We start from the raw sequence: 25,573 nt of genomic DNA, 5'->3' as shown, positions 1-25,573 counted from the left end.
TGTCCATGGCAGGGGATTTGAGGCTAAAATACATAGTTCTGAGATTGAGTGGAATGGCGGTCCTCCAATATTTTAAATGAAGGAGTAAAAGTAAAAGCTAACACCATCACAAGCATGAGTGAGCTTTCCCTCTTTCCTCATCACTGTCCATGCCCCGGTCTTGATAATATTATCCCCAGTGGAACAACACAATCTCCAGCCGGGGTGCGCTCCAGCATCACCCGTGAAAGCCTCTCCGAAACACCTCTTCAAAAGGCTGTAAAATCCAAATGTGTGACAGTCAATTTTATGATGTTTTAACTTTATGATTGAACGACAACTGTTTTATTCTTTACTTTTAGAAATGTGCATCGACAACTCAACATACACCAGTAAATAACTAACTAAAGTCGAGGGCTTACAAACTTGTCCTGATCCAGTCCTAAGCCTGGAAAAAAGGGGATTGCATCAGGTAGAGCATCATACAAATTGTACTGTGTGGACGGCAACAACTCGTAATGGTAAAAAGTAAAGAAAAGTAATTAAGACAACTTAGACAATACAGCTTTTTGTTCAATAAATAGTAGTTGATTTAATTGAATTTCATTTCAATTCGATTCAGTTTCTTTTTGTAAAGCCCAAAACCATAACTGCAGTTGCCTCGGAAAGCTTCTCCTATAGAGAATTTCTTGATTACGATATTATTGGAGCTGTTGAGTGTCAAATAAAGAACTTATGACTAATTAGAGAGACAAACAAAGTACTGAAGTGCTTCAATTGACTGTTTGTTTGTTGCAAAACTTTATATTTTAATTATATTATACATTTAAAATATTGCACGGTGGCAAAGGCGGTTAGTGCTCTTGCCTCCCAAGAAGGAGATCATGGGTTCAATTCCCGGACCAGATCAACATCACATGATCTCTCTGGGTGGAGTCTGCATGTTCTCCACGTGTTACCGTGGGTTTTCTCCAGGTTCTCCGGCTTCCTCCCACTGTCCAAACACATGCATGTGTTAGGAAAAATTGGTGACTCTAAATTGGCCCTAGTGAATGAATGTGAGAGTGAACTGTCTGTAATGTCTATGTCTCTGTGTCAGCCCTGCGACAAGTTGTCCAGGGTGTACCCCGCCTAAGGCCCGAAGTCACTGGGATAGGCTCCAGTCACCTGCAACCCCAAAAGGGAACAAGCGGTAGAAAATGGATAGATGGAAGGATTTAAAAACGGGTTTACTGGATCATCTCAAACTAGAAAATCTGCAATGGCTGAAGCCGAAGCCATTGCTGGAGTGTCTGCGTCTCTAACTCTCCCCCCATCTCCCCCCCTCTCTCCCTCTCTCCCCCTCTCCCCCTCTCTCTCTCGCTCGACTGGTTCCGTCACAAAATTCTAAAGAATAAAGTCTACCTCCCCCCCTCTCTCTCTCTCTTTCTCTCGCTCTCGCTCTCTCGCTCTCTCGCTCTCTCGCTCGGCTGGCTCCGTCACAAAATTCTAAAGAATAAAGAATTCCGCAGACACTCAATGCCCAAATTCATTTAAATGGGGAAAACTAATACTTTTGAAAATTCGCCAATTCTGTAAAAAGTACAAGTTGTTCAAATGTCAAAAGTAATAGCACACGTACTACTGCGAAAGCGATCGTAATAAGATATAACATGTTGAAGCGTTAAGGAGTTGAAACTGGCTAAATGGAAAATCATGGAAAATATAATAATAAAAAATACGTGAAATACAAGAACATGTAACATGTACATGTACAGTGCCTGCGTGACATCACGCAGACACTCAATTATTGCTCAATGACAAAGTAGTTTCAATATAATCGATTATTGTGATATTTTCTGTAATCATATATTGCACTTAAAATATGTTATTGTGACAGGCCTATGGGATAAATATCATCACAATTAATGTTTAATATTGTAACACACATGACTGAAAAGCTTTGTCTTTCTTCTCTGATATAAAATATTCAATGCTCTTTTGCTTCCATCTGTTTCTCCACCGATGAGGTAAGTTCCCTGTAAACATTATTAAACACCTCTACAAGCAGTCGCAGTCTTTATTGCCTCTATAGTGAGCTGGCATTTCCTCATCACTACATCTGCTGTTCCCAGCCACAGGAGGACAAACACCTTTTGGCAGAACAGAAGTGACTGAGCGGCCAACAGGGATCATTAGAGTTGTTAATTATGCAATGAAAGAAATGTGCAGTAAAAAGAAACATTTGCATCAAGTGAAGATCCACGTTGAGTTGCTGAGGCCTTTAGGGTGTAAGTGAAATATAATTGGTGATTTGCCTCATGGCGATGTTCCTTCAAAGGTTTTAATATGCTGAGCTTAATCAGTTACTGCACCACATCAGGAGTAAGACATTGGGGTGGGAAATTTAACTGAAGTAACCATATAAATAAATCATAATGCTTAAAAAAGTTTTCAGTACATTAAAGGTGCACTGGATGTTTGGAGGTACAGATGCATGCAAACCCTTTTCCCATTGAAATGTGATTGTCTAGTGTTCCAAATAATTACATAAAACTTGACCTTCTCAATGGAGACAGGAAGGTGACGTCAAGATTTTTTGATGGACAAGTTTGTATTGACCATATTGTAGAACTTTCAAGCCAAAGCCATATTATCATTATCACATGAGACCAGCAGGTGGGGAACCCGGCCCCCATCTAAACATTATGATAGTTTATCTGAAATATAATAAATACAATTAATAAGAAAGACCTGAGACTCCTAAAGACTCCTTAGAATATGATCCAGTGTAATTTGCATATCAAACCAAGGCTCTCATGTGCCTCGTGGTGAACCGAAATTGCCCCTAGAAAATGAATGTCTTCCTGTTGTTTAACCGCTGTAGGATCCATAGGCTGCACTTCCAGTGACCGGAAGATTTGATAAGTGTCCACATCACTGACATCACCTTCAAGTGACTCTTGACCTGAAGAACACACCTACAATGTTCTTTCTTGTTTCTGTTAATCTTGGCTGTAATGCTTTATAAGAGGTCATGCATCTGAAAGGATACGCGACACAGGCTGAGAAGCGTAAGTATTGTCTTTAATTCAAGGTCACAGTGTGCAGAAAATGTACAGCACTTTGTAATAAAAGATGGAGGCATAAGTGGATATTCTAGTGTGTATTTTAAGCTTCTTCCATTTGGTTGCTCAAATACACTTCCAAGAATACAAAGAGGCAAAGGAATTAGCCAGAAAGTTCTTGGATTGACTTTACTGGAGATGTTATTGCAAGTAGGTGATGCCAACAGGCCAAGTTACAGGTCAGATCTGTGGAGAGGCCGCCCTAACCCAGTATGAATGGATGTTTTTCCAAGGTATTTTTGAGCAATAAAAACATTTATACTTGAAAAATAAATGCAGAATGGACAAGTTTAATGCCACAGTGTGGAATATTCCAGGCAAACTAAGGGCATCTCCATAGAGACAAGCAGGTGGTGGAACCCCCACTAGAAATGTTACATATCCTATAAATCGCCTTTAAGTTCAATAAATCAATGTCACTTCCAGGTTAATTGAGGAACCAAAATCACCTCTTGAAGAAACAAATTTAAAACAATTTAATTTCTGTGTAAATAAATGAACAGAAGAGCTCAAGATGTGCATGTGTTGCAGAGTTTAATGAAATATGCTCTTTCGAATGTAAAAACCTGAATAATTTATTCAGCACATCTAATCCATCCAATTGATTTAATCTTGTCCTTTTACATTATGGCTCTTTTTAAATGTTAAACCACTATTTGTTCTGTGTGACATGTTTTAATCTGGCATGATTAGACAGTAAAGTGCACGAGGACACATCAAAGAGCTGCTCTGGGATTAGCCATTGCATGTGGGGGGAGGAAGTCGTCATTACCGCTAATAAGACTGAGCCTCGAAATAAGGGACATATCTTTTACTGCACATTCGGTTTGCCAAATGCATAGCAACAATGGCTTTTTTGTTTATTTTATATTTTAAAGAGCTTTGTGTTTTATTAGAAACCTGTCCCTACAGTCTAACAAAGACTGCTCCAAATAATCAATTAGTCGTTTTCTTCTCTGAAGACAAAGATAATTAGGACTACAGGTGGGCCGGTTAACCCCTTCACCGCACCATTCCATGGGAATATTGCTACATATTGTTATTATGGCTATGATCTATTTACTCAGAGGTTTGTCTTTTAATAAATAAATAAATAATAAAACTAGAATTTCAGAAACTTACTTGCAATTAAAATCTTTAAATTTTTATCAAATAATTAAATAATAAATCCAAAACACATAGCACATAGGGTACTTATTTACAAAGGTTTTACATGCTGTCAGTTAAATACAAGCTCAAGCTGCTTTGGGGACGTCAGTTGGTTAAGAAACGCAAGAGCTTGTGAAGTGAAGCCTGTTATGTGTCTTTGCTTGTTCCCGTCCATTTTGAAAGGGGCAGCTTGTTGCGCACGCTCTCTGGGTGCTCTTTAATTAGAGAGCGCTCCTCGATGGTGGGGTAGGAGGCTGGGCTGCTCGTTACTGCGCTGCACACTACAAACTTGTGCGGCTGAAACTTTGACAAGCTCCTTTCAGTTTTGTCACTTCACTAAAATCCTTTAAAGTGGAATATATGTTTCTCAGGAAAGCCCCTGATGTCTGACGAAGGAGAAGAAAGCGACGGCGGGAGAGCGCGTCTCTCGGAGTCTCCCTCCTCACCGCGGTCCCTCAGTCATCCCCGAGGATCTCCATCCTCTCCGCGGCCCCTGGACCTCTTCTCCTCCGCCTCACCACTGCTTGGAGATACAGACCCACCGTACCTCGCTTCTGCGGAGTGTCTCAACCCATCAGAGAGCAAGGACCCGGACTACTCCACACAATTTACAGCTTCAAAGTTCCATCAGTCCAACGAGGACATCGGCTCTCCGTTTCCTTCGCAGCAAGACGTGTGCCTAAATGCGGTATACGAGCATGACGACCCGCTCCTCAAATGGAGAGGTCGCGGCGCGGCGAATGCGGAGCGCTTTCAGCACCGTGGACAGAGGCTGCACCGTGCCCCGGACTACGGGAACCACTATGGTGGGGACCAAATAGACACAGACTTCCGAACAGAAAGCCGACAAACGTGAGTTAACCACAACTTTTAATGATGCAGCTATATGCACACAAAATGTATCAGAAAATACAAGGCTGAGTTAAATAACCATAAACTCATTGAACCTGAGGATAAGCACTTTCAGCACTGTCAGCAGCCAGCAGTCATATTGAACCAGCTTTATTTACATGGAGCTTAAAGCTCTCAATGAGCTAAGCTTTAGCATGCTGTCTTTTAGTTTTTTACTGCAATCGGAAATGTGCAATATAAGCCAGTGCAACCTGATAACATTTAGCATTAAACTATTTCTACCACTTTAAATGGTATGTTTTTTTTCTAAATATTGCTAGATTAGTTCCACATAATAATATGTAGCCTACAGATTATACTATGCATGTCTTGTGACATCAGAATGATTTCAGAATACAACATGTATTGGGGCTGTTTGTGTTAAAGGAGTTTTGCCCTTGTGTTCTGGAGGCTCTTGATTGGTTGCTTTGCATGAATGCATTATCAGCCAACAGGGATGTACTCCAAGGAGCCATAGGTAGTGTGAACAAAGCCTGTCAGGAAGTAAAGACATGTTTTGTAGCCAAAACACCAAAACAATACAACTTTAATTACAAATGCACAATCACCAAAGCCTGATGGGACAGTGCACCATTTTAATACAGCGTCTCTATATAACTCTCCCATATGTGTAATTATAATCAATTGAAGGCTGAGTGCACCAGAGCTGTCTTGTGTAATAGACAAAGAGAGTTAATGGGTATTCATGTTGCCTTGCCAGTCTTCCCTTCCACACATTGAGAAGAGCAGGCCCCAGTGTCTGCTCTTTGATGTGCTCATGGTCTGCTGCTTTGATTTGCCAGAGTTGGGTTTTAAAGGCCCAGAATGAGAAGAAACTCTGGACTCTATCTCAGGAACTACATAAGTGGAAGACTGTATGGAGATGATTGAAAATGCATATGAAATGTACTGTGAAGACTACCTTTGATCTCTAAAATTTGCAATTTGCTGCTTGATATAATAGTGAAAAAGAAAGAGAGAGAGAGGGAGTGTTGCGGGTGCCACTCAAACACTGCCCACAAATAATCTGATTAAGTGTAAAGTCATTAGTAAGTTCTGTGAACATGTTGGTGTGCTCAGATGTTATGTTCTCCCTTGGAAAGTTGGTAGCTGGCCAAATGACAGAACAAAATCTTTGACTTTTATTTTTGATTTTGGTCAATTTGTGGTATAAAAAGTTTAGATTGCAATTCCACTGGAAACTGCTGGAACATTTTTTGGAGCTTTTGGATTTTAGTTATTGACAGTGACACATTAAGGACACGACGACTTAAAGCAGACACATATTGGAACAGATTTTGTTATTTAAAATGAACACAATGTATACTAATATTATATGTAAAATAGTATGTTTTCATACATGTTTTCATACAGCATGTTTTTAGTATGTATTTTATTTTGTTGTAATTGGTGTTACCACACTATTTGCACAATTTATTTTAACCCATATTCATTCACTGTCATAAGGTCAAGTTTTAATTTGACTCAAAATGTTATTGTGGATATTCACACATTGATTATATTTGCATATGTCATTGGACCAATACACTTACAGTGATACTGTCCCAATGGACCGATCCGTCTTGGTCCTTCATTCTCTGTTGGTATATTTAAAAAAACAACGGCAAAGACATGATGCTGCTTAATAGTGTTCTCAGATCAGGATCTGAAACAGAGATAAATGAAGGAGGAGATGGGAAAGGATGGAACGTAGCTATTCATTACATGGCTATGAGGTTATCTAAATGGGCTGGCTGCAAGGCTATCTCTGCATTTATCAGAAACACTTTCTATTGTTTACAGGTTTGTATAGCCTGTGGTCTTATGTATAACACTAAATACATTACTAAATATAAACAATAAAGCAACAAATGCAATGTTTGCTTTAGCTTTAGTCCAGGCACAAGGCGTCATAAGCAATGTGCTTTATACTAGATGAAACATGTGAGGCAAAGGACTTGATAAAGATGGGCATCTAGTGAAAAAAATACATATTTGCATATTATTCTGTGACATCAACTTAAGGAAATTTGAATATATTTGAAACGTTTTAATAGAAACCAAAAAAACTTGTGTGATGTGTCTTTACAATCTAATAACGGTTTGACATTTTTGTCTATTGACTTTTAGTAATTAGACTAGCCTGGTTTCACTTTCTAACCACATTTATCTCTATATCTGTTTCCATAAGTAAACATTACCCTTTCCATAATGTGCGTTCATTACTGTGAACGATGGTCCCTGTGCTATTGATTGACAGCCCAAGGGGAACTACCTGTATACTGATTGTGTAAATCTTTTACACTCTTCGTCACACACAGACAACACATTGCTGCGCTGCTTTTCACGGCCTCTTCCACTTGCAGTGATTTGCCTCGGCCAGCTCTGCTCCTCATCTTCTCACTTCCTCCATCCTCTAATACCCCGGGGGATATTTTCACCATCAACGCATTTCCATTTTCGCCTTTTTGCTTTCTCCATCCAGCCTGTTCATAGACCCACACTCGTGACATATGCTTCAAAAGTGACTAGAATTACAAGCAGCTCGATAACCATAAATGCCCTAGTCCACTTTTGTAGTAGTTCATTTGGAGGTCACTAAACAAATTCAGGGGAAGAAAATAGGGTGTTGTATCGACACAGTTGATGAGCTAGTATCCATATCATGTTTTTAATTGAATAAATGACCGTTTCTCCATTTGCATTTTCTTTTTGAAGTCACCACAGCATATCATACTACGCCGTCACTGATTCCTCTCCTGCCACAGCCATTCATTCATCTAGATTTAGAATGAGCACAACCAATTTGAACTAAACATTTTTGGGGAGGAAATCTAATTCAAACATCCAGCATCATTACCATTTTAGATAAATATTGACTTAACTCTTACAACAAGAACCATTTCAGAGCAAAGTCTAACTAGGTTAACACATATAGTAAAAGCCCATGGATGTTTTCATTATATTATGTTTGTCGTTGCAATTTGTTTCTTTGATGAATCATGATTGTACTTCAAATGCTCTGACTTATGCAAGCTTACACTACAAGAAGCTTTGTGTATTTGTTCCCTCTCATAATTCACCTCTCGTCACAAAGAGCTGTGCTAGATAGTCTCTCAAGAATCCTGTTCTGTGAAAGTAGTCTACAGAGTCCTGGTAAAATGTGTCACACTCCCACAAAAGTCATTACAGTGCAGAGACTTGCTGAAGGAGAAGTCTTCTGCTGTTCTGTCCTTCTGGGTCACAGCGTTGTACCATTGACAATATAAGTTGAAAGCATTCTTCTGATTTCACTGGAGCTTCCTCAGATTTTGGTGGATAGGCCCAACTTTAGGTGGCCATTAAAACAAAGTTTGTCATTCTGATATCATCAAGACCATAAGCATAATTCCATGTGACCGGTGTATCCAGATGCTCCTCGGGTCCCTGGAAAAGCGGTTTCTACTCCATACAAACACTTCTTCATGTGGCTCCAGCTCCACTGTCTATCTCAAGTCTGCCTGTCCGTCTGAGGGAATCAGATCTCTGTGACTCACTGTGGAACTCTTCCAGGTTTCTACTTTTTCCCAATGAGGTTTTTTGTAGTTTTTCCTGACTGAGAAGGAAGGTCTAAGGACAGAGGGCTCTGGGACATCGCCCTTCGTCCTTATGGACACTGTTTAATCAGTTTTTCACTGTCGCCCTCTAAGGCAACTGCTGTTGTGGTTTTGGGCGTTACAAAAATAAATTGAATTGAATTGAATTTCCTTACTGTCAATAAAAGTGTGACCTGGAATAACTCTGTAATCAGCTTTGACTTGTATTTATTGTTGTGCATTGATCTAACCAGCTTCATTACGTCTTCTGCAGCTGCCCTCTGGGGTACATGTTCAATACTTTAAAACATATTTAGTTACAGAATACTGAATACCTGTATTTAGAAAAAAAAATGCAATGTTATCCATTACATTCTACCTGCGTTGCATCAATGAAATTTCCCCATGTGGGACAATAAAGGATTATCTTATCTTATCTTATCTTACATGGTCCAATCAGAGTACTGTATTCTGTATACTAATACTACTTTTACATTGAGTTGCATTATACAGTAATATAGTATAAAAACGTGACATAGGATTTAAACTGCTTAATGAACGAAGGAAATAAACACACATACACTCTCCACATGTGTCACGCTTTCTAATTTTATTTTAGGAAAGTTACAGAATCCTTAAAAATGAGAGAAAGTCTGTATTCTATTGTATTGTATTTCCAGGACATATATTTTGTTACTACCCAACACTGTTTCTTTGGTCCTGCATCCATCCATCAACCATTAAGTAACGGTAATTTGTTAATTTTCTTGTTAAGCTTATTGTTATGGATTCTAATGATCGTGCTGTCTTTTCCGCTTGAGTGCTCTGTTCCTACATGTCACTTTCCTCTCCCTCCCACTATCCTATTAGCCTTTAGTGACACATGTGTTTTTCCATTTGCAGGGTGGAGGCCATGCACCGGAGGCACACCACACTGCGGGAGAAAGGGCGTCGCCAGGCTGTGCGCGGCCCGGCCTACATGTTTAATGAGCGAGGGTCGGCGCTCACTGCAGAAGAGGAGCGTTTCCTAGACGCTGCTGAATATGGAAATATTCCCGTCGTCCGTAAAATGCTGGAGGAGTCTAAAACTCTCAACTTCAACTGTGTGGACTACATGGGCCAGAATGCCTTGCAGCTGGCCGTAGGGAACGAACATCTGGAAGTTACGGAACTTTTACTAAAGAAGGAAGGATTGGCAAGAATAGGTGATGGTCTACTTTATGCTATTTCCAAGGGATATGTTCGTATAGTTGAGGCTATATTGGCGCACTCGGCGTTCGGCGGGGGTCTGCGTCTGACAGCGTGCCCAATAGAGCAGGAGATGCGTGACGATGACTTTTACGCGTATGATGAAGATGGGACACGGTTTTCTCATGACATCACCCCAATCATACTGGCTGCTCACTGTCAGGAATATGAGATCGTGCACATCCTGTTGACCAGAGGGGCTCGCATCGAGAGGCCCCACGACTACTTCTGTAAGTGTGACGAGTGCCTGGACAAGCAGAAGAAGGACTCGTTCAGCCACTCGCGCTCCAGGATGAACGCTTATAAAGGACTGGCCAGTGCTGCGTACCTGTCTCTGAGCAGTGAGGACCCCGTGCTCACCGCCCTCGAGCTCAGCAACGAACTCGCACGACTGGCCAACATCGAGACTGAGTTTAAGGTACGGTACAAACTGTCAAATGTGATATTAACAAGCATTTATATCTCAATACTTTTTGGGAGTATTGCGATAATTGTATTGTTATTGGTGTTGTGGGATTAGTCCTGGTTTCACCCTGGTTTTGTCCTATTTTAGTCCAAAATTAAGACCTGTCTTCAAAAGCATTAGTTGAGGTTTAGGTACCCGACAAATGTGAATGGACTGTAAAATTACTCTTTTAAGTGAAGCTATAGCACTTTACACTCTTTGCTTTTTTACTAGGTATAAATAATAGGCACAATATTCACAATTCAAATGTTCTATATTTTTAAAACAACATTCGCAATAATATAATTTTTTAGATATATTGCCAACCTCTAAATGCAAAACAGATTATCTACAAGCCTTGACTGTATGAAAAGTCACACTTTGCATTGGGGAAATCTATAGAAAATACTTTGATTTCCTGTAGAATTGTGTCATCCTGTGACATGTGACCCTTGTATATCAACATGATATTGTCACTTTTGAATATGAGTCATAGAGTCCTTTGCCACGACCGCACAGGGTTGTGTTCTTTGGATTGTGTGGCAGTGGGTGGAGTTTAGTGCGGGGCACCTTTAAGGCGTGTGCTTTTGGTGCGCTTGCTCACTTTCTCACCTGTCTCACCCGGCTCACCTGTCTCACCCGGCACACCTGTCTGACCTGTCTCAACTGTCTCACCCGGCTCACCTGTCTCACCCGGCACACCTGTCTGACCTGTCTCAACTGTCTCACCCGGCTCACCTGTTTATTTAGGTCCCAACAGGAAGTGACATCACGGACCACAGGAACAGAAAAAAATATTATACATTTTTTATTGATAAATATTATTATAATCTATTCTAAAAAATAATGTAGAAATATAAACAGCTTAAATGGCTTAATCGGACAAAATTAATTTTAGTAATAGTCTCCAACACGTTTGATATTAAAACATTCAGATACAATTTAAAACTAAAATGTATTATTGTAACAGTTGAGAATGTAAAAATCATCCATATCATCCAAATAACGCTTTAGATGTGCTGTTTCCAAACAGACACAGTTATATTTGAATCAAAAAGCCATAATAACAAAACAAAAAAAGACTTTTCACATTTTTTGTATCAACCTTTTGGACACCTTTTCGCTACTGGCCAGTGATTCAAAATGTGCATCATTGTATATTGACCATTTTGCATCTTTATCTATATAAAAATCAAACAAAGGCTTTAAAAACCTCATCATTTGTTCAGAAAATACAAAAAAATTAAATGGAATGAGAGTTCCATCAGAGTGGGCCTATTACTGTGTTAATGTGTCAATTAATGAATCAAAGTCAGATGCTCTCAAGGGTAACAGACTTTGAGACTAAGGGGTCCTGGACATCGTAAAAGGTGGACACGATGGGTTGGCTGCAATGGATGACTGCGTGTATGATTGGAGGATTTGTGAGTATTATTTGAAGGACATAACTGGACATGGTCTATATCCACACAGACATCAAATCGTGCTCGTCCTGATGTATCAACCTGCTTATTCAGGAGTAAATTGGACTAATGCTGTAACATACAGCCTCAACATCTGGTCCTATGTCTTTCTTGTGCAGTGTCCCCTTTACAATTAAAAAACGATCATACCATATTATAGATACAAGGCAGTGGAAATACAATGCACGAATGAGCACATGACATAAGGTTATCTGACATTGTGTGAGTTGTGGTATAATGTGCATGTCGTCCTCTATCATTCACTGTGAGTGCAGCTGTTTGAGGCCTGTTGGAGAATGAGCTCCTCTGACTCTTTATGGATAATCTGTGGATAATACTCCTGTCCAAACAGCACCTGACTGACCCGGTCAGAGCTACAAACTGTATCATTTCTGTCAGTATTGTAAGTGAACAGGATTCACAAAGACTTGCTGGAGGTTCTGGCCCTGACTCCTGCCTGAAGTAGTTACTGCAACACTTTTCATTGTGTATCTGCAGATACATGGTATAATAATGAGACGGCTCATATCAAAACATTTCTTGATATCATGGAAAAGTGTGTTATGTGTGAGGAGCAAGAGGTGCGCAAAAAGTATAGAAACACTGACGTTGAGAGTTTCATGACCTGCATGTAGAGCAGAGGTCATGCTAAATAAAGTGACCCAAATGACCAAAATTAATACCATTTACTGCAGATGTTGTCAAATTCTGCTATCATAACTTAAACAACAAATATTCTGATGTGATACAGACCTAACAAGCCTGAAATGTGTGACGTGTCAGATGCAACATTTTGAATGATTCCCTCCATTGTCATGTAGTCTGTATGTGTGCCCCCTGTATATATATATATATATATATATATATATATATATATATATATATATATATACACAAAAAGATTTGGACAGCACTGATTTATATAATGGACAATGGTAATTCAATTTAATATTTATATTCGAAGACGACCACCCTATGTTCAATTCAATTCAAGCATGATTCCGGCTTAGTAAATTAGTGTTACCAAATCTTTTAATATTTATGATCCAATTAGTCCTACAGCATGTCAGTAGGTTTTCCCACACTAAACTGTTAATCCACCTGTCTTTTTCCTGCCCTGCTTGTCAATCAGCCCCTGTTTGCAAGAAGTTAATGAGAGGGGCTCACCTGAGGGAGCTCATCTGTCTCATTAACATCTCATTATCACTCCTACATCGAGCATTGTATTTGTTTCCCTCTCTGTATAAATAACTTAAAAATATGATGCAACATTGTGTAATATATAGTTTTGTCAAGATTTGGCATTTAAAATCTCATGAAAGTAGCATGTAATTGGGAAGAGAGATATTTAAACGCATTGTCTTAATATTTGTCATGCTTCTTATCAGATGTAGAAAGGTGATCTTGATCTTATCAAGTTTTTCCAAGGTTAGGGCCATTGTTGATTTTTTTTATTAATAAATCAAAGTTTATGGATTATTCTGTTGTAATACTGGAACAATGGCTGAGCATGTTAAATGTTCCTGAGAGAAAGGTTTAAAGCTTCTGCGGCTTTTATCTTCAAACAGCTTAAGTTTTAAGCTTCTATTCCAGTTTCCCATAAGACATAAAGTCGTCTTTAAATGTTAGATTAGAGATCAGACCCTCAGATTGGAAAGGTGGAAGACATACTGGGTGCACTAAACCAAAGCGTTACTCTAGAAAACAAATTTTAGTACTCTAAAGTGTTACAAGTTTACGCGTTACCCCCAACTCTTTTTATTTGTTAATTTTCTTGACTTTAGGTTTCGCAGGCGTCTGGAGCCTATCCCTGTGACTTTTGGCAGTGTACACCCTCGACAGTAGGGTTGCAAAATTTCAGAAATTTTTCAAAGTTGAAAATTTTTCATCAGAAAGAATTATTTTCAATTTATGGGAATTCAGAGGATTTAATGTGAGTTTATTGGCCTGGAGTTTTAGGCATCCAGGCCAACAAATATGACATCTAAGGGGACAGATTTTGTTAACTACATGTTTATGTCACAGTGTTATTTGTGTGGCATTCAGCAAAAAATAAACACAAATCTGCAAAGTATGATGCTTATAAAGAATTTAAAAATATATATATTTCCATTTTTTCCAGGAATTTTCTGCCCCTCTGCTGCTGCTGCTAAAAAAAAAAAAAATACAAATATATCCAAAATGAGGGCTAAATGAGTAACGTGATTTAGTTTTTTCCCATGTCTGCTTGACAGTGCAGTAAAATGAGCCATGCTGAGTCTGGTCCTCCCGCTTGGTCACTGAATAGTAGTAAGTTAGAGCGCTGGTCCTGACCGGCCCCATCCCTGAGCGCTTGTCCCTCTGCTCCCTCATCTGTAACACTCTCACTCCGCTCTGTCTCCATTTTCAATCTCACAACATCACTCCTTGCCTTTATCTCACGCCTGAGGCAGCTGCCACATTTCATGAATTATGATTGGATTTTCACATGTGTGCGTGTGTCAGCATGTGTGTACCTTTCATTCCCTCAAAAGGTAAATACTATTGATTAAGGAAACATATATACAAATATGAATATACCTTCCTGAAGCTTCAGTCGTTATGGAATTGCCTTTGCATCATATTTTATACCTCTGCACCCTAAGGCACCATTTAAAATATACCAGATAATGATCTTTTCATTTGTGTCCCTAAAGCGCAGAGTTTGTTCCCAGTGTGTGACTCTAACTGTGTGAATCTATTTAATGTAGAGGTGGGCAATATGGGAAACATTCATATTATGAATTGCTCAGATCCTATGTAACAATCTTGATTTTATCATGATTCATTAACTTTACACAAGCTTTATATTGGCTTTGAGAGTTAACTATGTAAAGCTTCACACCTCATCATTGTGGTTAGGCTGACCAATAAGAGGAGTGGGTTATTGTAAATAGATAACTGTGTGTTTTTGTGTAAGAAAGAGTAAAAACACAATTTAAACTTCTCTTGAGAACATATCTCACAGGGTCATGTCACATTTTATATCAATATTTGCTCACCTTGAATTCTTTTGATTATTTTGAATTCCTCTGATCATTTTATTGAGAACATTTAACAAAACCATGGTAACATTTCAAATTTGTCTTACTATGGGCTTTAAATCCGGTCATATGAACACAAATATATTAGATACACAGTAGTACATTATTTTTGCGATGCAGTTCGTCAGCCGTGCTGATTGGGTGCCAGCGCACAGGATGTGCAGCCTCGCAATCAAAATGCAGAAGTAAATTGTCATTGTTCTTTTAGATGGTAAACACCAGGTAGAGTTCTAAATGAAAGTGCCACAGCTTGTGGATATTTTAACCATTCAAATGGCTCCAACCTTTAAATGGATGTTGAAACAGACATCAAAATAACTGGGGCTGCAACAAACATAGTTTTGGTAATCAATTAGTCTAGCAATTTGTTGTTTTGAATGTTTGAGATTTTTATTCAAATTTACCCAGATAAATCTGAACTGAAGCCATTAGAAAAAATCTTGGTGGAGAATACTTACAGACGAAAGGGTGTTTTGAAAAATACTAAACTACACATTTCCCATGTCATTTTTGTGTGATTTCTGCTCTTTCGGAGTAATAAAACCTCTTTTCTCAGCTCTTTGCATATTTTGGAGACTGAATATAGACCAGTTAATGATTATTTAATTACTAAATTAGTTCATCACTATTTCTATAATAGTTTAGTTGTTGCAACCCTAATCTTAATATAATAAAACATATTAAAAAGTCAGTGTTATGAAGCTCATTATGCTAATGCTGAGAAATGGATCTGTTTCTTGGTGAATAATGGAAGCCATAAAAAGGAAGGCCGTGTGCTTTCGTCACAGCGTTACATTTGTGATAATACAGTGCTTAGAGTGACCTTTTACTCCAAAGACACACTCAAAGTTAAGAACCGTTATAAAAGAGGAGTCTTTACCATACCCACAGAGAAAAGATCTTATTTACATTGTGAAATATAGTGACATAAATTCAGAATCAATAAAAAGAAAGAAAGAGTTTTGCTACACATTTTTATTACTAAGGATTTGCCCACTGTGGGACAAATACATGTTTTCTTATCTTATAGTGAAAATATAAATTTGTCGACTGCATTTTCATATATAAAGCCATCATAGCCACAGGTATCAAACTCGTCTGAATATATTAAATACATTTATTATTTGAAAGTGGAGAAAAAAAGGTTAAATTGTGAGACTTTCTGTGCCTTTCAGAATGACTACCGTAAGTTGTCGATGCAGTGTAAGGACTTCGTGGTGGGGGTGTTGGACCTGTGCCGTAACACTGAGGAGGTGGAGGCCATCCTGAACGGAGACGTGGACCTGTGCCCCCCGAGCGCCTACAACAGACCCTGCCTCAGCCGCGTCAAACTGGCCATCAAGTACGAGGTCAAAAAGGTGAGTTGTGTCGATGAATCAATGAGTCAGCTTGATTGATTACGACCGCAGTCAAAAACCGTTAAGAGCACAGTATTTGAATAAGACTTTTGACAGCGTAATCAGTGATCTCGAGCTGTGGTTTTGGTTGACTGAAGACACGGCTGTGCTTCCATTAATTGACTAAAAGAGCGGTGGTGAGGCCCTGGCCAAATCGTTCTAGTAAACAGCATCTTCATAAGTCAACTCACTCCGTGCTTTTTCTTTTCTGCTGTTTTGCGTATACATCTTTATAATCCTATGGAAATGATAAATTGACTAATACAGAATGTGGTGAACTAAGACCATTGCATTAAATCTTTAAAATGAAAAGTACTGCAGCCTTTCAACGCTGAAGGGTGTAAACCACATCAAAACCTGCTGTAAACTAAACCTAAATGTTAAGTAGAAAGTGGATTGACCCAGGGATCAGCGTTGAAAATCCTCCTGAACTGCAATCATGACTGGTCATGAGACAACATAAATAGTGCTTTGACTTGTGAACTTTTTGGACTGTATTTCTTTCACCCTGCGTTTATTGTTTCTTGTCGTTACTAGTTCATAATTCAATAGAGCAAGCACACTGTGTTTTTTACAGTAGACATCTCTTATGTTTCACACATGCATTGGTTTGTCATGGCAGCTCCTCCAGGACCATAATTAAAGGTGTGTACTCTCAAGCATGTACTCTCGGAGGACCTTGTGTAAACATCTGACTTGGCTTTGCCTCAAAGATAATCCCTGCTGTACAGAGGTGTTCCCACTAAATGTCAAAGTAAATCCTTTTTGTCTATACCTCTAGTCCAGGGGTCTGCTTCACAAGCTAGTGTAATGCTTGAATTAGGAAGTGAGAGAGGACTGTTTTACTGGGTTGTTTTTGGTACCTATAAGGTGTGTGGCGTGTGGGTAAATTATTCATATTGTGAATATTGTAGTTATAAAGAAAATCTTGATTAAAAGACTCCACAGGATTGATCTGTTATTTTTCACCACCACTGTGTACATTTACGTGGCCAGTAAAAATCAGACAAGAACAATCAGATAAAGATAATGAGATGTAATTTTGGGGGAATCTCATCATTAAAAACACCAATTAATTAGTGGATTTTAGAGTAACTGTTGTATTTGGAAGAAAAAATACAATTACATTTAAAATAACTTTTTCAATCTGTAACATTTTCTCTTTTTCCCACATTAGTTTGTACTCTTTTGCACAATTGATCTAGTCAAAACCTGCACAATTAGATTACTCACATAAGATGTGTGTTATGCACTCCAAAATTGTATTACTATAGCTGATGTCTGATACTTTAAGACATTGATGTGCAAACAGCAAAATGTGATATGCTTAATCAGAGGGAGAGAAATAAATCAGATTACATGTCATTTACAAAACTTCAAAAGTCTCATAATAATCATGTAACTGCAGCCACTGTTTACATGACATTACAATAATCAGATACTGACTTGATTTGGGGTGTGCACAAAACACAACAATACACGTTCCAAAGGCGGACGTCTATCTCATATCCTGCTCTGCACTCATTGGCTGATCCAAGCGATCCAAGCACCAAACCTATATTATAATCTGTAGATAAATGTGTTCCTTACATACGGTACATTTGTTTTGAATCTGCCAATGTTGAATCATCACCTATTTTGTACTATAATATGAATTAAGTAATACATGTTTTAATGAATAATTCCCTTTCTTGAGTGCACATTTGCCTGAACTCTTTCACCTCTGTTAATAATAATATTTCATATGCCATGTATACTGTGTGTGTGTATATATATACAAATAATTTGTTGAAGTAGCAATTCTCTTCAGGATTTGGCAATACTACCCACCGGCCAAGATTAATGTATCTCCATAAAGTAAACAAGCAATTTAGGCAGTGAGGGCGCGACCAATAGTCCCAGAGCTAATTACCCAGGATTGGGCAGGCTTAAAATTGCTATAGAAACAGCAAGTTGATTGTTTGTGTTCTTGTGTCTAACTCTGTCAAATTGTGTAATGGGAACAAGCGGAACTAGCAGTATATAACAGATTGTGAATGTGTCGATTCTAGTAAAGGTGACTGGATTCACTCGTGTGTTTAGGACTGAAGAAGACAAGAAACTGCCAAATGCAGCTCATTTAGAAAACAGCACCACGCCATGTCTGGATCATTAGCATTGATTACTTTGGTGCTTTAGCATTAACAATTATATCCTATAAACACTTCCCAGGTATTTCCCAAGACCACTGCTATCCTTTGACACCATTATTCATGGAAATTGGTTCCTCACATTCTCCAAAAACATGTATGTGTAGCAAGGATAAACTTATATATTTACATGTTGTCCTCTTCTGAAAGGGGACATGTTTTGCTAAATCTACTTTAATTAGCTTTAAACCTTATTCCAATAGTGTTTTCTCTATATTTTTTAAGTTGTATTTTTGATTCATTCAGTTTGAGTTAATTCTGTATTATCCTGCAACTGAGGCTCAAGTGCTTGTGATTCTTTGAAAAATGAAGTTCCGTTATGTAGGGCTCCTAAACGTCACATAGCCCCTTTTCAATACTAAAAACATGTTATGGTGCAATATCACTATGAAGAGGCGGGGCTTATCAGTTTTGTAGTTTTGGACAGGAAGTTAATCAACCTGTTTCTGTTCGAGTCATTTTGGACCAATATTTACATTTACAATGAACAAAATGTAAAATCTTGGTCTACTTACATTTTAATGCGTGCCCTTTTTCATATATATTGTGCTACTATTATTATTAATTATTGTATGTTGCACCTTAATGTCAAAGCAAGTTCCTAGTTTAAGAATCCTGTTCGTTGACAATGGCAATAAATCTTTCTGATTCTGAAGTATAGTTCAATACAAAGAACCTGATTAAGTAGTAGTAAGCATAACGGCTTAAGTCATTATTAGCCAACATTATATATACTTCACACACTGTCACTGGCTCCATCCTCAATTAATCAAACATAGTTTTGCAGCCTGAAAACAAATGATAAAAGTTTTGTGTTGTCCCGAAAATGCTGTGGGGCCTTTAAGAGACCACAGCAGAAGACACATTAGAATGCAAAACACTTTAAGAATATGCTGGACACCCTTTAGAAATAATGACATTGTTATTGCTGCATAATGATCTTATCTATTATTTACGCTCACATTTCCTCTGTCTCTCTCTTGACAGTTTGTGGCACATCCAAACTGCCAGCAGCAGCTGCTCACTATCTGGTACGAGAACCTGCCTGGCCTGAGGCAGCAGTCCGTCGGGGTGAAGTGTTGGACGGTTTTGGGAGTCACCGTGGGGCTGCCCTTTCTGGCCATTGCCTACTGGTTCGGGCCATGTAGCAAGGTAACGAGACACACTGATAAGGACAGAACACAAGTGTTGCCATAGGTTCTCCCTCGGCTCTCTGGCCGGTCTGTAAATCAATATTGTATAAGTTTATGGTGAATTGTCTAACCTTTCGGAGCAACTGTGCATCCCATTGTGGCCAATCAAATAGGGCTGCAATATTAATCACAATTTAATCAAAATCACAATTTTAATGGTCACACTAAGGAAATTACAAAGACTCCAATCATTCAAAGTAACAAATTAATCTCTGCAACATTACTTTTGAATACCTCTGGCCTCTCTCCGTATTCTAACAAAGGTTTGAATAGATTGTCAGCTGCAGTTGACAACTTTTTGTTACAATTCTCTCAATGAAAAAAATATACAGGATTATTATGTAAACCTCTACAAACATTACGAATACTATGGGACGCTTAAGTTTGTTTTATTCTTTATTCTATTTGTTTAGCGCGTCATATATTAATCTTCTTTCAAGTGTCTTGGAGAACAATACAATACTTCATTAAGTTGTCAAATGTATTTTTTTCTTCCTGGTTGTTCATAAATCGGGTTATTCAGTCAATTGACAGTCAAGTCAATCAATGGCATTGGTGCATGTCGCCCAAAAATACTTCTGCATTACTTCCTAGTTGTGGAGCTAGCCTGGGCCTTTCCCCATGATTCCCAGGATTTTAGAAACGGTAAAAGAGTGAAATTCCTTCTATTTTATTTTTAGACTAAAAAGAATTGAGCACTGTTGGTAATTACGAGCCGAACTCTTTGAATGGTCCGGGCCGTGAGGCTGCTGTACAGCGGAGCGCCCACTGCTCAAGTTGGATCGCGGCCTTATCCAGTTAATATAATACATCCATCGTGTTGTCAAATATTTCCTCTACACTCTAGACTGGTAAATTGCTGTTGTGGCAAAGGCAACATTCTCATTTGAACAGCTTCCACACAATCCCAAAGTGATTATCAGACCCTAAGGCACTTTATCACATTTTGTTAATACTCCATCAAGCAAATTACAATCTGTGAAGTGACTGGATATGACACAGGCCCACAGACGGGGACTGGGGAAATGGTTATGCAAATGTACTCATCAACCTTGATAACTCGTGCTTAACCGGAGTGTGTACTGAAGTGATGAAATGTAATCGTAAAAGAGAAAGTGAGATATCGGCTAATGTTGGATGTCTGTGAAAAGATGAAGAAACGTGTCAGAAAGAGAGTTGAGTCATGAATTACAGTACATTACACCACCTGTTAAGTTGAGCTAACATTTACCCATGACACAGGAGCTGATTTACTTTATAGTATATAATAATTGATTAAAAAAAAAAAGATTCTTATACTAATAAAAAAGGGTTACAATATTAATTTTGTGAACAGAAAAAGGACATGATCACTGCAACTGAACAGAAAAAAATGTCAAATGTATTAAGTCTGGGCTCCAAACAGCATGTATTTAGTGGCAGAGGACCTCTTGATTAATTGGATCTTGATTTGATTAGAATTTGAATATTTGCACAGCCTTATCCTCCAGGTATTTTAAGGTTACCAAGAATGCAACAAGTAAGGCATTTCTTGCATGGAATACTAGATAGAGCTTCACAGATGAATAGAAACATGTTGCATGATACAAAATTGTCTTCATCATTAGTCACAATACACCAAATGTGTAACAAAATATGAAAATGTCAGTGTTTCATCATAGCATTTATCAAACACCTGCACATCAGACCTGTTTGAATGTTTTTTTTTGTTTAATACATCTGCTACATCTGACTCTCATATCAAACGCTTCTCAGAGCCGCTGGGACGAATAGAAAAATATTAATATTTTTTGTTGCAGACTAAATACTGTCAAAGAGAGAGAGAGAGCAAGAACTGAGACACCCAGATAATTGCTTTGGAAATCTCTTTAGAGGGGAAAAAAAGGTAATTTTGAAAATAATGAAAACCAGTTTATTTCTTCACTAAATGTTTTATTAAAGGAGGATGAAGTGTATGCATTTGTTTTGTATCAGTCACATCTGTTCTTTATTACTAAGCACAGTTTATTATTACACACATAAAGGCCAAATATTGCTTATGCAATTTGTGCCGTACAATAAATAATAAAAAATGATATATACTGAATATATTGTACTTTTTGTGCACTCAAACACACTTGACTAAGCTACTATTAGCCACAGCAGCTCTGAGGTCAACATACAGAACTCACACACACACACACACACACACCTACACACACACACACACACACACCCCTACACACACACACACACACACACACCTACACACACACCTACACACACACACACACACACACGCGTATGTGTTATTAAAGTTTTTCAAAAGTCTTTTACGTTTTTTTTTATAAGAAGTCAAACTTGTCTTCTTATCAATCTATCAATCTATATAGGCCATGATTATTTTTTCTTTTTAATGCAGCTCTATGATCAAACACAAACACATGACATCTACTTTAGAAAAAGATTCAGTTGTCGTCATCTGGACAGTTTTTTCCTAAAAGTACGTCAAAAGTAGTAAAGCCAAAGTACGTCTGTTTGCATCGTTTGTTTAGCTTCATCCTTTTGACTTTCGTCGTGATTGGTCCACCTTACAGCGGCTGAACTCTTTCTCAAAAGTTTGTAAAACAAATATAGTGAGAATTAATCTGGCTGGCCAGGTCAGGCTGGGGTAGGGGGAATGTGAAAGCACTCAAGCCTTGAATTCAGGACAATAAAGATTTGACTCAAACATGCATGAATCAATAAAAATACAACTTTGAGTAAGTTTATGAGGAGGAAACAGCATTATTACATGTGTAATCCCTCATTTGTCCAGGAGTGTTCTATTATAGAAAATACTTATACACTACTATTACTTATACAGTTGTAATCATCTGGACTGTGTTTTTTGAAAAACGAGATGTTTAAACTCTCATCGTAAAGTCATATGACTTGTTGAAAAGGATCCCCTGCAGTTTATAACTGCTGCACGTCATGCTCCCCTCCCACATTACAGCCTGTTTTCACTCATGCCTTTTCTCCTCTTTGTCACCCATTTAATGTGGCCTCACATTTTTACTTTACTCATCTTGGGAAGACATCAAAAGTGGGATGACAGTGTGAAAAAGAGTGCAATCAATATGTACAGGACAAGGTGTCAATCCATTCTCATTAAACACAGATTGACTGGACACCGTTGCATATTGAATTAGACCTTACAAGAAAGATCCTGCTACATTTGATTAAACCAGCGATCAGATTTGAGCCTGTAACTTCAAAGTATCATCAGACTAGTTTATCCAAATATATCAAGCTTTACCCTTATCATTGAGCTGTGAGCATGCTTCATATACAATGTTTTCCACCAAAAAGGTTGTTTTATTTGCCTTGATTTTGTTGGTTGTCGAGCCGCAAGGATCACACTGCAAAAATCTGTAATTAACCAAAGATTGGCAGATCTTTCCTTCTTATTCTTTCTAGATATTTCAAAGTATTTGCAGTGCTAAAGCATTTGTATCAATGGATTACAACTATGGAATTTAAGTTTGTGAACGAAACGTATGAATGTTGTATAATGGACACTTTGCGGTTAAAATATTAAAACAATAAACAATAGACGTATCTAAGCATCATCAAGACTGAGCCCGGAGAATGCTAGAACACTATTCGACGTGTGTTCTGAGGGAGAGAGACGTGTAGGACCTATATCACACTGTTTCTGTTGGTTTGAGAGTGAGGCATAGTCTATGCTACAAATAAAGAGAGGAATGGTACACATGGTACGAGCAGGAACATGGTGGGACAAAAACAGGGAGCCAGAGCATTTAAAGTCTTAAAAACCATGAGCAACATTTTAAATTGGAGTCTCTGGATAAGCCAGTGTTGTGACGCCTTGTACCTGTGAGCAGCCGGGCGCCGCCATTTTGCATTAACTCCTTAAGAGCGGTCAGATCCAGACCAAAATAAAGAAAGTTGCAGTAATCTGGGCGTGATGTCATTAATTTGTGAATCACTCTTTCAAGGTCCTTGGCAGGTCAGTATGGTTTTTCTTTAGCCAGTGACCTCAGCTGAGAAAACTGACTTGTTTGTCCAGCTTAAGAGATGAATCCATCAGCACACCAAGTTTTTTTAGAAATGGGAGGTTAAAAGAAGACAGAGGACCAAGACCACTATCCACCCCTCCGATTATATCTGAATCACCAAAAACAACTATTTCAGTTTTCTTCTCATTTAAATGTAGATTAAGAGTCACCCAGTCTTAAATGTCTCTGAGGCAGTAAATCAGGGGCTCAAACGATGAGGTATTTGACTGTTGAATGTAAACTTGCACGTCATCAGCAAAGCAGATCGATATTATATTTTATAAAGATTTATCCTAATAAAAACAAATAAATGCCAAAGAGAATTGGACCTAGGCCGTAACCCTGAGGTACACCACAGTGCAAAGGGACAGCGTTAGCCTGACCAGTATGATCCCAACCAGTTAAGTGCTAGGCCTTTAACACCAACAGACAGTTCTAAGCGAGACGACAGAATACCGTGGTCAACTTTGTCAAAAAGCTGAGGATATAACTTGGAAATTTAGTCTAGGAAGAAGTTTATAAGATATGCAATCTGTGTGACACTTGGAGAATCTAAGCGTCTTAACTATCTTCTGCTTCACCATACGGATGATCCATCTTCTCAGTAGCAGTTCAGCCGTTACTATCTCAAATGAAAAGATGCTGAAAATAACTTCTATATAACTTTTCACATTCCCTTTTACTCCATCTTTATCTAATTCCACCTGCTGCAGACAGACCATGCAGATCTCCACCGCAGCACTGAGCCACAATCCTTTTCCTCACATAATGCTCGGCCTGATTGTGACTGACCGTCTTATTTTCTCCAAAGAGTTGGATGGATGGCTCTTATCTTTTCGGTGCATGGTGGTAACGAAGGAGCCAGGCGCATCCCGGTGGAAGGGAGAGGTTTACCGGGTATTTCAGGGGTTAAGATTGTACCTGACAGCCCCCGTCCTTCCTGGTTTACAAGGCTGTGCTGTAAGGAACGAGCATAGGATGTGATATTTCTCGCAGAATAGATTCCCTGCAGATTGTTAATATTGAACACAGCAGGTCTAGAGAGTGGCAAATGTTCAGTGTCGTAAAAGCCTATGGGGTTTCAGAGTGTGTGTGTGTGTGTGTCCATTACAGGATTTTATAACGTTTGCTGCGTTCATGAGAATAATCAGGCTGGGAGTAAGCCGTGTGTAAGACCACCCGGTGTAGTGCTCAAAGTGGTCTCCATATGGCACTGTTCCACAAGAAGTGCCTGGCTGTGTGTTCGGAGTCGGCTCAGAGGCTGGTAACGAGCACAAACACAGCTCACGACAGCTGCTGCGCCACTGCTTTGATACCGACGTGTGATTAGAATAGCATCTCATTTGTACTAATCAGGTTGTAGATGTGTTTATTCGTAATTTAAGAGAAACCGAAAATTTCCTTGGCAGACGTCCAACAAGGCCATTTAGTCCAAGAATGATATGGGAAAATGCTGCTATGCAAAATATTAAAATGTGCATATAGAGATGTGACAAGTATTCTTTATCCTGTTTTCGAGCTTAATACAGAAAGCTTTCAAAATCTCAAGCTAATGTCTTTCAGCTGTGCAGCTGAACCGTTCAACCAAAAACATAAACATAAAACTTTAGCAGAGACAATTAGCAGGAAAACTTTTATTAAAATACAAAACAAAAAATTATGACACTGCATTTAGAATAAGAAAGGCTGGGCAACGACACATGAGAAATGTAGTGTGGATTATTTGAGCATTTAGACAGTGTGATCCCATAAAGCTGGACTCATAGAGGAATGACAGTTAGACTAGTGTTTCGCAAACGGTGGAGGTACATCCTTTGCCATTTTAGACACAT

At 38.6% G+C, this 25,573-nt stretch overlaps 1 protein-coding gene across 1 annotated transcript in view; it reads left to right on the top strand.

The window, feature by feature from the left end:
* The first annotated feature begins 4,460 nt into the window (after nucleotides 1-4,460).
* Nucleotides 4,461-25,573, top strand: part of trpc7b (transient receptor potential cation channel, subfamily C, member 7b) — a 47,461-nt gene continuing 26,348 nt past the window's right edge. Inside the window, exons 1-4 of the mRNA XM_072439656.1 lie at nucleotides 4,461-5,087; nucleotides 9,605-10,367; nucleotides 16,095-16,277; nucleotides 19,493-19,657. Of these exons, the coding sequence (XP_072295757.1) occupies nucleotides 4,618-5,087; nucleotides 9,605-10,367; nucleotides 16,095-16,277; nucleotides 19,493-19,657 (1,581 nt within the window). The 5' untranslated portion in view covers nucleotides 4,461-4,617. The remainder of the gene's footprint in view (nucleotides 5,088-9,604; nucleotides 10,368-16,094; nucleotides 16,278-19,492; nucleotides 19,658-25,573) is intronic.

Source organism: Eucyclogobius newberryi, unplaced genomic scaffold (assembly GCF_026437365.1).
Source record: "Eucyclogobius newberryi isolate DKJ021-1_F unplaced genomic scaffold, fEucNew1.0.hap1 SCAF_11, whole genome shotgun sequence".
Lineage (NCBI taxonomy): Eukaryota > Metazoa > Chordata > Actinopteri > Gobiiformes > Gobiidae > Eucyclogobius > Eucyclogobius newberryi.
Note: the sequence above shows the minus strand (reverse complement) of the source record. Positions and strands in the feature narration are given on the sequence as shown.